This window comes from Crinia signifera, chromosome 9 (genome assembly GCF_055691185.1).
Source record: "Crinia signifera chromosome 9, ASM5569118v1, whole genome shotgun sequence".
NCBI lineage: Eukaryota > Metazoa > Chordata > Amphibia > Anura > Myobatrachidae > Crinia > Crinia signifera.
The window spans coordinates 152,420,602-152,435,867 of record NC_139225.1 but is presented as its reverse complement, the minus strand read 5'-3'; the positions used below and the strand labels follow the sequence as shown (position 1 = coordinate 152,435,867).

Here is a 15,266-nt window from a genome sequence, read left to right as displayed (position 1 = left end):
CTCTGCTGTCTGTGCTAGCTCTAGAACCTCTGGCAATTACCCTTAGAGACTCCCCCAAATTCCAGGGAATCCTGCTGAGACATGTCGACCTGCGGGTTTCATTATTCGCGGACGACATGTTGCTATTTCTCTCCTACCCGCAGTATGCCGTACCGATTGTATTCCAGATCCTACGCTCCTTCGGAGAATTTGCAGGATATAAAGTGAACACAGATAAATCAGAACTCCTAACTATACAGGGACCTACCCCAAACTTCCCCTCAGGGGATAATCTTAATCTCAACTCTATAAAACTAAACTCCAGTCATATAAAATACCTAGGAGTACAAATCCCAAACAAGCTACCAAACCTAAACAAAGTCAATTTCCCCCCAATAATTGAGAAACTCCTTAAGACATTACAAGATTGGAAAAACTTACCCCTCTCACTCTTGGGCAGAGTAGAAGTAGTAAAAACTGTGATAATGCCAAAACTAATGTATGCATTACAAATGCTCCCAATAAAAATAAAACCCCAGGAAGTAAAAATATTAAACCAAGCATGCTCCAAATTTATATGGAATCACAAAAAAGCGAGGATATCCCTACCCAAATTACAACTCCAAAAAAAGGAGGCGGATTGGGACTACCAGACTTGACACAATATTCCAGCTCCCTATTAGCAAGATTTGCAGTAGGTTGGCTCGCGGAAACTGACACCTTTTCAATCTATGCACTTGATAGCGCAATGTTCTTCCCATACTCCCCAAAAGCCCTATTACACTCCGACCCCAAACATATACCTAAAAACATAATGAACAATCCCCTTTTTAAAGATATCTACCTATCATGGAGGCAGATATGCAAAAAAATAGGGACTATCAGTACACACACTGAATGGATACCTATTTGTGGCAACCCCATGTTCCCCCCCCAGCGGTGAACAACCCCACCTTTAATCGTATTCAGGCCAAAGGCTTGAAGCTGATCTCACAAGTTTTCGATCCGGGAGGTAAACTAATCCCTGTCTCAGCTCTCAGAGAAAAATTTGAATTGCCACACAGCAGCCTATTCCCGATTATGCAGCTACACCACTATGTCTTATCAATATCCCCGTCCCGAATCATCTCACACTCACACACAGCGATAAATATCTGGGTAGATAAGCTACTGAAAGGTACCTTTAAACACAAGATCATCTATGAAGCATTATTACTCCAAGACACGCAGAATATATGGAATAAATCAAAACTCTCATGGTTACAAGACATCCCTTTATTAGACACAAGCAACATATATGACAAATATGAATCCTCTAGGCGCTTACTCCAATCATCTGTGCTTCAGGAGGTACATTTTAGATTCATTCACAGAGCGTATATGTCGCAGAAGCAACGCAGCTACTTCGACCCAGATGAGTCAGGTCGATGCCTCAAATGTGGGTACCATTCGGCATGCTACTATCATAACTTTTGGACCTGCGGAAACATAAAAAAGTATTGGAACAAAATAAGATGTTATGTGAATTCCACATTCAAATTATGCATATCACTACACCCAATACCTATGTTGTTCCTAGACTTCACGATGTGGCAATTAGATGAGACACAATCTCATCTGATCCCATTTCTAACTATTTTATTTACCGCAGCAAAAAAGGTGATTCTGACATCCTGGATAGATAAGCATACCCCCAACCTAATGGATCTAGAAGGTCTTCTACTGAAATATATGTCAAGTGAACGTTACAACTCATTATGTGCAACAAAAACCTTATCCACTAGCTTCATGAGAAAATGGGAACCATTTATCCGATCGAAACCCCCAGAATTTCAAGCACGCATTCTTGCGGCATTAGATCTCTGACTGACATTGTACCACCCAAAATGTAACCTGAAAACTGTATATTGTCTACTGCGCAGTACATAATGTTTAATATACCTTAAATGTATGTATATGAGGTGATGTTCATGAAGAAATAACCAGATAGGAAATATAGGAGACTAAACAAGTCGGAGACCTCCAGAAAACCCAATACCACTCCCACCCTCAAGCCCTCCTCCCTCCCCCCCCCCCCTCTCTTCTCTTCTTTCTTACTGAGACAAACCTGAACCAACCGACTAATTAATACAAACCTATAAATACTTGCACACTAGAAGACAGTACTTTAAACGAACCTGAGATGTATGCAAATTCCACCTCCCCCCCCCCCTTTTTCTCCCCCCCCACCATTGTAAATAGTTGAATCACTCCCTTCTCCCTTCACCCCATCCGTTCCCCCTCCCTAAGTACTTCCACTAACTCATCGACACTCCCTCCACTGACAGCAAACTAACGCAAATTACCATAAGGTGACTCGCCTCACTTTAGAAATTTAAGACCATGAAGGCTCTCAAACACTAAACCACCGACAAAAGCTACTTGAACGAAAACACCAGCATGACACACAAGTACGGCAATCCATGTCCCATTCCCACACGATATGACAGATTAGAACTAGACATGAACAAACAGTAATGGTAAACTCCCCCCCCCCCCCCTTTTTTTCTTGAGAATGTCAATGTTGGTGTAAAACAATTGCTGTTATGTTGGAGAAATCGATGTATACTCTCCCCTTTATACCCTTTGTCAAATGTATGTAATGGAAGTCTATATTGTAAAAATTTCAATAAACATATTTGAAAAAAAAAAATAAAAAAAAAAATACCGGGCTGTACATGGCTGTGGTCTCTGTCCTGTGTATAATATGTGTGATATGTAACAGTCTCTGTGTCTCTCAGTCAAACGCTGCAGTATTATTACACTATAAGATATATGTATGTATACAGGTAATACCGGGCTGTACATGGTTGTGGTCTGTGTCCTGTGTATAATATGTTTGATATGTAACAGTCTCTGTGTCTCTCAGACAGTCACACGCTGCAGTATTATTACACTATAAGATATATGTATGTATACAGGTAATACCGGGCTGTACATGGCTGTGGTCTGTGTCCTGTGTATAATATGTGTGATATGTAACAGTCTCTGTGTCTCTCAGACAGTCACACGCTGCAGTATTATTACACTATAAGATATATGTATGTATACAGGTAATACCGGGCTGTACATGGCTGTGGTCTGTGTGCTATGTGTGATATGTAACAGTCTCCGTGTCTCTCAGACAGTCACACGCTGCAGTATTATTACACTATAAGATATATGTATGTATACAGGTAATACCGGGCTGTACATGGCTGTGGTCTGTGTCCTGTGTATAATATGTGTGATATGTAACAGTCTCTGTGTCTCTCAGACAGTCACACGCTGCAGTATTATTACACTATGGCCAGTATTCAATGGCCGGGGGTCGTGGGCGGCAGCGAATCCTGTGTAGGATTCGCTGCCCTTTCGCCTTGGAATCTCCCTGCTGGGAGATTCGCCGGCAGCCGCCCGTCCCCTCTATTCAACGCGTCAGGGGCTCTCAGCCCCTGACAGCGAAAATTACCCCCCATAGCGAATTGCTCTTCCGTGAGCGGAGTCATGGCGGGGGATCACACTAATGCCGCTGAGAGCCTGAGCACGCGTCCAGCAGCAGCATCAGTAGCAGACCTCCGGCTCCAGCGCTGACATCTGCTATCATCGCGCTGGGGCTGCTGGAGGTCTGCTACTGCTGCTGGAGCCGTCTCTCCCTAGCTGCTGAGGCAGAGGCAGGTCAGTGTCCCGCCTGTTGCCCTTCTGGATCGGGGAGCAGAGCGGCGCTGTGTCGGGGGTGTCCCATGCTGCTGAGCGTCATTTTCCTAAAGGCGCCCCCCCCGATCTCGCTGCTGCTGCTGGGGCTGTACGTGTACGAGGCAGGGGAAGGAGAGAGGCAGGGGAGGGAGAGCGGCAGCTGTGGTAGAACTAAAAGTACCAGCATGCCTTTACCAGTGGGACGTCTGCTGGGGCTGCAGGAGCTAGGCTTTCTGCCTGCATTACACGGCCCCCTCACTGCAGTGTCAGGAGTGCATATGTTGCCTTCCATTATCAGCTGATGGCACCTGCATCCCTACCTAATAAAATAAAGAGGTGCTTGTAATGTGCAAAAAAAGCAAGACCCTTCAAATAAAATGAAAACTTTTTTTTTTTACATTAAAAAAAGAAAAGAAAACATTTATTTTCCAAGTACACATAACAATTCTCCATAAAAAGATGACGAATGCAAAATGGAGAATCATGACGAAAATCAATGGAGAAAGCAGTTCTCCATTTGAGCATTGAATACACTGTCGGCGAATTCCACTAAAAACCCCATTGAAAATCACAGGCGAAATGTGGAGAATCATTTACGGCGAATCGGCAGACATTCGCTGTTCATTTGTGGCGAATTGCCTCCATTGAATATGGCGAATTGTTTTTTGTAACAAAAAATTCGCTGTTAACCCAGCGAATTGCCAGATTCACTGAAAAAAAACGGCGAATCTGAGGCATTGAATACTGGCCTATAAGATATATGTATGTATACAGGTAATACCGGGCTGTACATGGCTGTGGTCTGTGTCCTGTGTATAATATGTGTGATATGTAACAGTCTCTGGGCGGGATGCTATATAGCAGAAATGCGGTAAAAACCCCGTTTTCGGGGTTTCTACCGCATTTCTATATGCTATATGGCGCCTCCGCAGTGTCAGCGCTGCGGAGGGAATCGCCAGCTAAAGCTGGCGAATCCCTGCAGAAGCCTATGGGCTTCTTACCGCAGCGCTGTTTGAGGGATCCGTCACGGATCCCTCCCAGCGTGACCTGCGGCCGGCGCCGGGGTCTGCGCATGCGCAGATGGACTCCCGGGTCACAGACCCGGAAGTCCAGTGCCGGCACCGCATCGCAAGGGACAGCTCTTACCGCAAGAGCTGTCCCTTGCATGAATAACGGCATATGTTATAGCATATGCCGTTATTAAAAATGCGATGTCCGGCGAAGGGGGGCCGCGGATGTTATAACATCCCGCCCTCTGTGTCTCTCTCAGTCAGTCACACGCTGCAGTATTATTATACTATAAGATATATGTATGTATACAGGAAATACCGGGCTGTGGTCTGTGTCCTGTGTATAATATGTGTGATATGTAACATTCTCTGTGTCTCTCAGACAGTCACACGCTGCAGTATTATTACACTATAAGATATATGTATGTATACAGGTAATACCGGGCTGTACATGGCTGTGGTCTGTGTCCTGTGTATAATATGTGTGATATGTAACAGTCTCTGTGTCTCTCAGACAGTCACACGCTGCAGTATTATTACACTATAAGATATATGTATGTATACAGGTAATACCGGGCTGTACATGCCTGTGGTCTGTGTCCTGTGTATAATATGTGTGATATGTAACAGTCTCTGTGTCTCTCTGTCAGTCACACGCTGCAGTATTATTACACTATAAGATATATGTATGTATACAGGTAATACCGGGCTGTACATGGCTGTGGTCTGTGTCCTGTGTATAATATGTGTGATATGTAACAGTCTCTGTGTCTCTCAGACAGTCACACGCTGCGGTATTATTACACTATAAGATATATGTATATATACAGGCAATACCGGCAGGGCCGTTTCTAGAGGCGGACAAGCCGTGCAGCAGCCCGGGGCGCCGCACGGCTTGTCCGCCTCTGAAACAGCCAGGGCGCCCGGCAGTCTCCCCCCTCAAAACCCTGTAGCTGTCATAGCCGCCGCCGCCGCTGTCTCCCCGGCCGGCCCGACTACACGCTGGAGAGGGGAGGGGAACGCATCATGCGTCCCTCCGTCCCCTCGCTCAAGTCACTGGGCTGCCGCTGTCAGCCAATCAGATCTCGGGCGCGAGATATGAATGGCTGACGGCTCAGCTCGTGTACACACTGAAGGGGAAGGAGAGAGGCAGGATGCGCTCCCCTCCCCTCGGAAGCAGCATAGAAAACGTGAGTTTGGCACTGTGGGGGCATATATTTGTGGCACTGTGGGGGCATATGTGTAGCACTGTGGGGGCATATGTGTAGCACTGTGGGGGCATATATTTGTGGCACTGTGGGGGCATATATTTGTGGCACTGTCTGTGGGGGCATATATTTCTGTCACTGGGGGCATATGTGTGGCACTGTGGGGGCATATATTTGTGGCACTGTGGGGGCATATATTTCTGTCACTGGGGGCATATGTGTGGCATTGTGGGGGCATATATTTCTGTCACAGGGCATATGTGTGGCACTGTGGGGGCATATATTTGTGGCACTGTGGGGGCATATATTTGTGGCACTGTGGGGGAATATGTGTAGCACTGTGGGGGCATATATTTGTGGCACTGTGGGGGCATATATTTGTGGCACTGTGGGGGCATATGTGTAGCACTGTGGGGGCATATATGTGTAGCACTGTGGGGGCATATGTGTGGCGCTGTGGGGGCATATCTGGCACTGTGGGGGCATATTAGTAAACGGCATCAGTTGTGCGGCAGCGGCACATGGGGCATAATGTGTAATGGGCATTACGATGTGTGGAGTATTGTGTAATTGCCATCACAGCGTGTGGTCTAATGGGCATCTTGGTGTGCCGCGTAATGTGTAATTGTCATCACGGTGTGCGGCGTAATATGTAATCGTCACTGGGGGCATATGTGTGGCACTGTGGGGGCATATATTTGTGGCATTGTGGGGGCATATATTTCTGTCACGGGGCATATGTGTGGCACTGTGGGGGCATATATTTCTGTCACTGGGGGCATATATTTGTGGCACTGTGGGGGCATATATTTGTGGCACTTTGGGGGCATATGTGTAGCACTGTGGGGGCATATATTTGTGGCACTGTGGGGGCATATATTTGTGGCACTGTGGGGGCATATGTGTAGCACTGTGGGGGCATATATGTGTGTCACTGTGGGGGCATATGTGTGGCACTGTGGGGGCATATGTGTGGCGCTGTGGGGGCATATCTGGCACTGTGTGGGGAATATTAGTAAACGGCATCAGTTGTGCGGCAGCGGCACATGGGGCATAATGTGTAATGGGCATTACGATGTGTGGAGTATTGTGTAATTGCCATCACAGCGTGGGGTCTAATGGGCATCTTGGTGTGCGGCGTAATGTGTAATTGTCATCACGGTGTGCGGCGTAATATGTAATCGTCATCACAGTGTACGGCGTAATGTGTAATTGGCATCACGGATAAATAGTGTATAATGATTTAAGTAGCCTGTCATTGTTTGGCCTTGATCTGTGAGGCGTACTAGGTCACTGTGTGTGGCCTTCAGCCGGCCAACCTAAGTGCGGGAGGACAATAACAATTCCTGCAGCAACCAATGTCTGGTCATGCAGGTTGCAAAAGTGTGATATAAGGTAATTTTTTCCTGCTAGACCACGTCTCACATTAAGCCACACCCACTTTTAAAATTAAGCCACACCCCCTATTTCGGCGCGCGCCTACGGCGCGCGCAATTTCTATTATCCCATACTATGTATTGGGGGGGGGGGGGGCGCATTTTTTTTTCTTCGCCCTAGGGGCTAAATTGTCTAGAAACGGCCCTGAATACCGGGCTGTACATGGCTGTGGTCTGTGTGCTGTGTATAATATGTGTGATATGTAACAGTCTCTGTGTCTCTCTCAGACAGTCACACGCTGCGGTATTACACTAAAAGATATATGTATATATACAGGCAATACCGGGCTGTACATGGCTGTGGTCTGTGTGCTGTGTATAATATATGTGATATGTAACAGTCTCTGTGTCTCTCAGACAGTCACACGCTGCGGTATTATTACACTATAAGATATATGTATGTATACAGGTAATACCGGGCTGTACATGGCTGTGGTCTGTGTCCTGTGTATAATATGTGTGATATGTAACAGTCTCTGTGTCTCTCAGACAGTCACACGCTGCAGTATTATTACACTATAAGATATATGTATGTATGTATACAGGTAATACCGGGCTGTACATGGCTGTGGTCTGTGTATAATATATGTGATATGTAACAGTCTCTGTGTCTCTCAGACAGTCACACGCTGCAGTATTATTACACTATAAGATATATGTATGTATACAGGTAATACCAGGCTGTACATGGCTGTGGTCTGTGTCCTGTGTATAATATGTGTGATATGGAACAGTCTCTGTGTCTCTCAGACAGTCACACGCTGCAGTATTATTACACTATAAGATATATATGTATGTATACAGGTAATACCGGGCTGTACATGGCTGTGGTCTGTGTCCTGTGTATAATATGTGTGATATATAACAGTCTCTGTGTCTCTCAGACAGTCACATGCTGCAGTATTATTACACTATAAGATATATGTATGTATACAGGTAATACCTGGCTGTACATGGCTGTGGTCTGTGTCCTGTGTATAATATGTGTGATATGTAACAGTCTCTGTGTCTCTGACAGTTACACGCTGCAGTATTATTACACTATAAGATATATGTATGTATACAGGTAATACCGGGCTGTACATAGCTGTGGTCTGTGTCCTGTGTATAATATGTGTGATATGTAACAGTCTCTGTGTCTCTCAGACAATCATACGCTGCAGTATTATTAGACTATAAGATATATGTATGTATACAGGTAATACCGGGCTGTACATGGCTGTGGTCTGTGTGCTGTGTATAATATGTGTGATATGTAACAGTCTCTGTGTCTCTCAGACAGTCACACGCTGCAGTATTATTACACTATAAGATATATGTATGTATACAGGTAATACCGGGCTGTACATGGCTGTGGTCTGTGTCCTGTGTATAATATGTGTGATATGTAACGGTATCTGTGTCTCTCAGACAGTCACACGCTGCAGTATTATTACCCTATAAGATATATGTATGTATACAGGTAATACCGGGCTGTACATGGCTGTGGTCTGTGTCCTGTGTATAATATGTGTGATATGTAACAGTCTCTGTGTCTCTTTCAGACAGTCACACGCTGCAGAATTATTACACAACGGTCTCAGGTAAAGGATCGGGGCTGCCGGAGGTCTCTATAGTTGGATATGTGGATGATCAGCAGATTACACATTATAACAGTGACTCTCGTGTCATGCGTCCTGTGGCTCCGTGGATGAATAAAGTGGAAGCAGATTACTGGGAGAGAAACACACAGATGGGTAGAGGTGCTGAGCCTGTATCCAAGCACAATTTGAGGACAGCGATGAGTCGCTTCAACCAGACTGGAGGTGAGACCCCCTCTGCACTGTATATACACATATCACATACACTACACAGTATATATACACATGGTACACACACACTGCCCTGTATATACACATATCACATACCCTACACAGTATATATACACATGGTACACACACACTGCACTGTATATACACATATCACATACCCTACACAGTATATATACACATGGTACACACACACTGCACTGTATATACACATATAACATACCCTACACAGTATATATACACATGGTACACACACACTGCACTGTATATACACATATCACATACCCTACACAGTATATATACACATGGTACACACACTGCACTGTATATACACATATCACATACCCTACACAGTATATATACACATGGTACACACACACTGCACTGTATATACACATATCACATACCCTACACAGTATATATACACATGGTACACACACTGCACTGTATATACACATATCACATACCCTACACAGTATATATACACATGGTACACACACACTGCACTGTATATACACATATCACATACCCTACACAGTATATATACACATGGTACACACACTGCACTGTATATACACATGAAAAAGAAAGTGGCGCTGGTTTGATGAAAGGTTATACAAATATTTAATAACAGTTAAAAAATCATTACATACAATTGTATAATAATGAATGAAAAGAAATTAAAAATGGTGAATATGTATTAAAAATCTGGACCGGAATGCTGAGGGAGTAGGGCAAATGGAGTGTTCAGTCTCAGCAGGTCATATTCCTGTGATTCCTAACAGGAATATGCTAATTCCGTTCTCTCTCCAGCCAATTGGCCTTCTCTGTTTTCTCCTGTCAGAATAATAAATGTTCAAGTTGCATTTTAGAACACTCGTTTTTGAGATTATTAATATGTATTATTTTCAAAATAATAATTGTTGTTGTTTGCCTTCTGTTGATACCTATTTTTGATGCATAGACATATTGACCATTTGATAAAGCAACACAGGTGTTATGCCTTAACTACTTGTGTATGGGTATATAAACCCTATGGTGAGCAGTACCAACCTTTGAAGAAGCTGCATCCCTCTAAGCAGTGAAACGCGTTAGAAGTATTCCCTGGACTGGACCAGTTTGTCCGGGTGCAGAGCCGGCCCTAGCTTAAATGATGCCCTAGGCAAGATTTTGGCTGGTGCCCCCTAGCACTGCCACTAGTTCCGCCTCTGACCTTGCCCTCCTTTCCCAGCACTATCAACCCTCATCATAGCAGTCATCATTTTGGTGCTCCTACCCGCAATATTTTAAATAGAAACAGTGCACACATTCGGTGCGCAGCCCAAACAGGGGTGTGTTCTTGCTGGGAAGGGACAGGGCCACACAATAGTACCAATTCAAATTATGCCACACAGTAGTGCAACTTTATTCACATTATATCATGCGATGGTGTCCCTTATTCACGTTACATCACACAGTAGTACCACTTTACCTTATATACATTACTCCTCACATTATTCACATTATACCCTTAGAAAAAAATCCTGAGAAAATATTGTATTTTAAGCACCATGGCCACACTGTAACCCAGCACAAAGCAGTGTGTGCTGGGCAGAGGAGAAGAGCTGCAGCTGCTGCTGTCACTTAAGGGTAGGGGGCCCGGGGCCCCCACTGGGCCCTTCCATCAGACTTTGGCCTGGGTAATTTGTACCCCCTACCCCTTTCTCTCGGCACCCCTGATAATACCACACAGTAATGCCCCTTACACATGACACACATTATTAATGTCCTTATAACCATAATGCCCCTTACACATTATGCCAACCTTTATTAATGCCCTTCATACACATAATGACCCACATAATGCCCCTTACACATATGTTGCACATTATTAATGCCCTTATACACATGACATACATAATGCCCATTACACATGTTGCACATTATTAATGCCCTTATACACATGACACACAGAATGCCCCTTACACATACAGTATGCCGAACACTATTGCACAACCAACCCACCCACAGACAGCACTCGCACAGCCGCTAACACTGTGACCTCTGCCTCTGCTTGGATACAGATGTTTCCTCATACATCTTGCCTCAATAGGCCATGCAGCTCCTGGCCAGTTCTGCTAACGTTGGGTGCCCCTTTTTGCTTAAATATGTCTTATTTGCATTGTTATGTGACCAAGACACACAAGGAGCTTCCGATGATTAAAATGATATGTGGCATGAATATATTTTGTGTGCGACTATGGCTGTACCTGCATACGGAATGCTTTGTTACAGTGATTTCCATGAATACACTATTTCATATGCAGATACAGCCTCACTCACACACAGAATATAGGCATGCTGCATATCATTTTAATCAGCAGAAGCTACTGATGCCCCTAGGCATTCCAAATGCCTAGTTTGCCTATGCCTAAGGCCGGCTCTGTCCGGGTGATGGATGTCCAATATGAACATTCTCAGCTTTTTGGTCTCCCACTTCCCTCACCGCAGTGGGAATCCTTTCCCCTTCCCTTCGCAGTTGCTGGTCACCACTCCAGTTACCACACCAAATTTGCACCAACGCAAGAATCCGTGTCGGAACTACCGAGGGTGCAGGGGGTGCAGCTGCTATGGGGCCCGGCGGCTGGGGGGGCCCGATGGACAGCAAGCACACCCCTGCACCATGCTTAGGTATTTTATTATTTTTTAATGGAGTCGCAGCCGCCTGTGTGAGGTGCTGAGCTGCTCGCCGGAGGGAAAGTATAGTAAAGTAAGGAGCCGAGCGGGAGGCGGGGATGACTCCGGAAGAGAGACTGTTGCTGCAGTGCCTAGCTCTGGCACTGTAACGGCAGTAGGACTCGACTGACAGCGCGGGTTGGCCGAGGGAGAAATCCTTACAGTGAAGATGGTGGTGGCTGTGTCCAGAGAGGCACAGCCGCTCACCGCGGCCACTACCTCCCCAAGGCTCCCGCCGGCTGCCGTCCATACTCTCCCCGCTGCCTACACCCACTGCGGTGACGGTCCCCGCCACTCCCTCCCTGAGCCTCCCTCCGGCTGCCGTCCATACTCTCCCCGCTGCCTACACCCACTGCGGTGACGGTCCCCGCCACTCCCTCCCTGAGCCTCCCTCCGGCTGCCGTCCATACTCTCCCCGCTGCCTACACCCACTGCGGTGACGGTCCCCGCCACTCCCTCCCTGAGCCTCCCTCCGGCTGCCGTCCATACTCTCCCCGCTGCCTACACCCGCTGCGGTTCCCTGCAACTAGTGTTACCATCAGCCCCACTACTCATGCTCACCCCCACTAGTGACAAACTTCTATCTAGAGACAGCGCAGCGGCATCTTTAATCTGCCGCTGTCTGTGAGCTAATCACAGCTCACAGATCGTCAGTCACTCCTAATTGGCTGCCGGTCTGTGAGCTGTGATTTACTTCAGGAGAGCGGCAAATTCAAAATTCCGCAGCGCTGCTTGAGTTCAGGAGTTCTGGGTCCACTATTCTGTCATGCTTAGGTATTTGGGTCTGAGACACTAGTCCCATTTGTCCACCTGATAGTGGCCCTGCAGCAGCTTGCACACCTGCCCCCCCCCCCCCCACACACACACACACACTCCTGCTATTGTCACATTATTAAATGGACCCCCATGCTCCTACATGTACTGCCCACCAGTAAGGTGATGGTGTACAGGCCTCTCATACCCTGTGACGCAGAGAGTAGCCGTGGTGCCTGAGGAGCAGCGTGGGACAGAATATGAAGACCGTTGGTAAGTTTGTAACTTGCATAATATAATCGGCTTTGCGGTGTGTCACATAATGTGTAATGGGCATTGCGGTGTGTCACATAATGTGTGAAGGGCATTGCGGTGTGTCACATAATGTGTAATGGGCTTTGCGGTGTGTCACATAATGTGTGAAGGGCATTGCGGTGTGTCACATAATGTGTAATGGGCTTTGCGGTGTGTCACATAATGTGTAATGGGCTTTGCGGTGTGTCACATAATGTGTAATGGGCTTTGCGGTGTGTCACATAATGTGTAATAGGCTTTGCGGTGTGTCACATAATGTGTAATGGGCTTTGCGGTGTGTCACATAATGTGTAATGGGCTTTGCGGTGTGTCACATAATGTGTGAGGGGCATTGCGGTGTGTCACATAATGTTTAATGGGCTTTGCGGTGTGTCACATAATGTGTGAAGGGCATTGCGGTGTGTCACATAATGTGTAATGGGCTTTGCGGTGTGTCACATAATGTGTGAAGGGCATTGCGGTGTGTCACATAATGTGTAATGGGCTTTGCGGTGTGTCACATAATGTGTAATGGGCATTGCGGTGTGTCACATAATGTGTAATGGGCTTTGCGGTGTGTCACATAATGTGTAATGGGCTTTGCGGTGTGTCACATAATGTGTGAAGGGCATTGCGGTGTGTCACATAATGTGTAATGGGCTTTGCGGTGTGTCACATAAAGCCACACACCTTTTTTTTATAATGTGTGCATTCTTTATTTATTTTTAAAATATCTATTGGAGGGGCACATTTTCTACTGTTCCCACTAATGGTGGCCACAAACGGTGTGCACTGGTAGAGAGCTGAGGTAGGGGGGCCCCATTATAAATCTTGCTATGGGGCCCACAAAGTTCTAGTTACGCCCCTGGCAAGAATCAAGGTTGGTAAGGACCATCTGAAACCATCCCCATCTTGGGCACACAGCCTCACCAACCTTGAGGACACCTGCCACATACCATCCCCGAGATTGAGGACATCTCTGCACCATTGCCTTCCGGATTGGATCAATCATAACATCTTGTGGTAACTATCAGCCTAGTGGGCAACCTGACTCACTTCCCCTATCAGGGACACCTCTGACCTGCTGAGACTGAACACTCCATTTGCCCTACTCCCTCAGCATTCCGGTCCAGATTTTTAACACATATTCACCATTTTGAATTTCTTTTCATTCATTATTATACAATTATTAATTAGTATGTTATGATTTTTTTACTGTTATTAAATATTTGTATAACCTTTCATCAAACCAGCGCCACTTTCTTTTTCTTGATGCTTTTGGTTTATTGGGGCTGACAACCCCATTGTTAAGTGGCAGCTCTTAGCAAAGCACCTTCGGTAGCGCCTGTCTGTGCACCCTAGGGAGCACCCCGCATCCATGTCACTGTATACACACATATCACATGTACTATATATATATATATATATATATCACACACTACACTGTATATACGAATGACACAAACTACTCTGCATATATGCAAACACATGAGTGTCTGCTCGGGGGGAAGTAGGCGGCCAGCTGACATCCGGTGATGTCAGCTGCCTGTCCGTCGTGCCTCATTAGCATGAGAACGCCCAGGGGGAGGGGGGACAGAGCACATATGGGGGTGTGCAGTACTCACCTTGCACTGTGGCGGTGGGCGGGGGTCCGGCATGCTGAGATAATAGCTATGGGCAGCCGTCTTTAGATGTACAGCCATTTCCCCCATCCTCTCCTCAGGACCTGGCCGGTTCTCCACCTCGTTTGCAGAGCTGGATGCTCAGGCTCCTCAGTTGTGTCCTGGGCCGTGCACTGCTGACCATGTTCTGCACAGGCAAGTGGTGGTGGACACGAGGAGATGTCCTCTATATAGCTCCCCTGTCCCCTCATCAGGGTCCCCCCTCGGTGCTGTGGTATCGCTGAGAGCGGGCCCCACACAGACGCCTCCTGACCCTCATCCACTGGCAAAGCCAGAAGGAATAATTCATGAGCTGGTCGGGAGAATGGGGGCAGCAGAGGCTGAGGGTGGCCTGGAGACTCCCTGTCTACTGCTGCCTCCATGCTCCTGGGCCTGTCCCAGCCATGCAGCCTGTACAGCGGGTACAGGGAGAGCGGCTATGGGGCCCTTGTAGCTGTCAGGGCCCCATAGCAGCCACATCTCTTAGCACACGCGGTAGTTACACCACTGATTACACTGTATATACACAGTTACCAGACTTCAATTTATACACAACCATCACTTTATACACACTACATGTGTATATATACACACAACACACAATCTGCACATACTATACACAGATAACACACTACACCGCAAACAACTACAACTCTACAACATGCCCAATCAGCTGTGTATGTAATGTAAA

General features: G+C 46.4%; 2 protein-coding genes across 4 annotated transcripts in view; both read left to right on the top strand.

Annotated features, from left to right (window-relative positions):
• The window catches only part of LOC146036342 (putative HLA class I histocompatibility antigen, alpha chain H), a 405,284-nt gene that overhangs the window by 82,081 nt on the left and 307,937 nt on the right, over window positions 1–15,266 (top strand). The window lies entirely within an intron of this gene.
• LOC146036344 (putative HLA class I histocompatibility antigen, alpha chain H) overlaps window positions 1–15,266 on the top strand; it is a 223,387-nt gene that overhangs the window by 81,964 nt on the left and 126,157 nt on the right. For both annotated transcript variants that reach the window (XM_083160300.1, XM_083160301.1), the window contains exon 2: window positions 8,889–9,149. In XM_083160300.1, coding sequence (XP_083016426.1) covers window positions 8,889–9,149 — 261 coding nt within the window. The remainder of the gene's footprint in view (window positions 1–8,888; window positions 9,150–15,266) is intronic.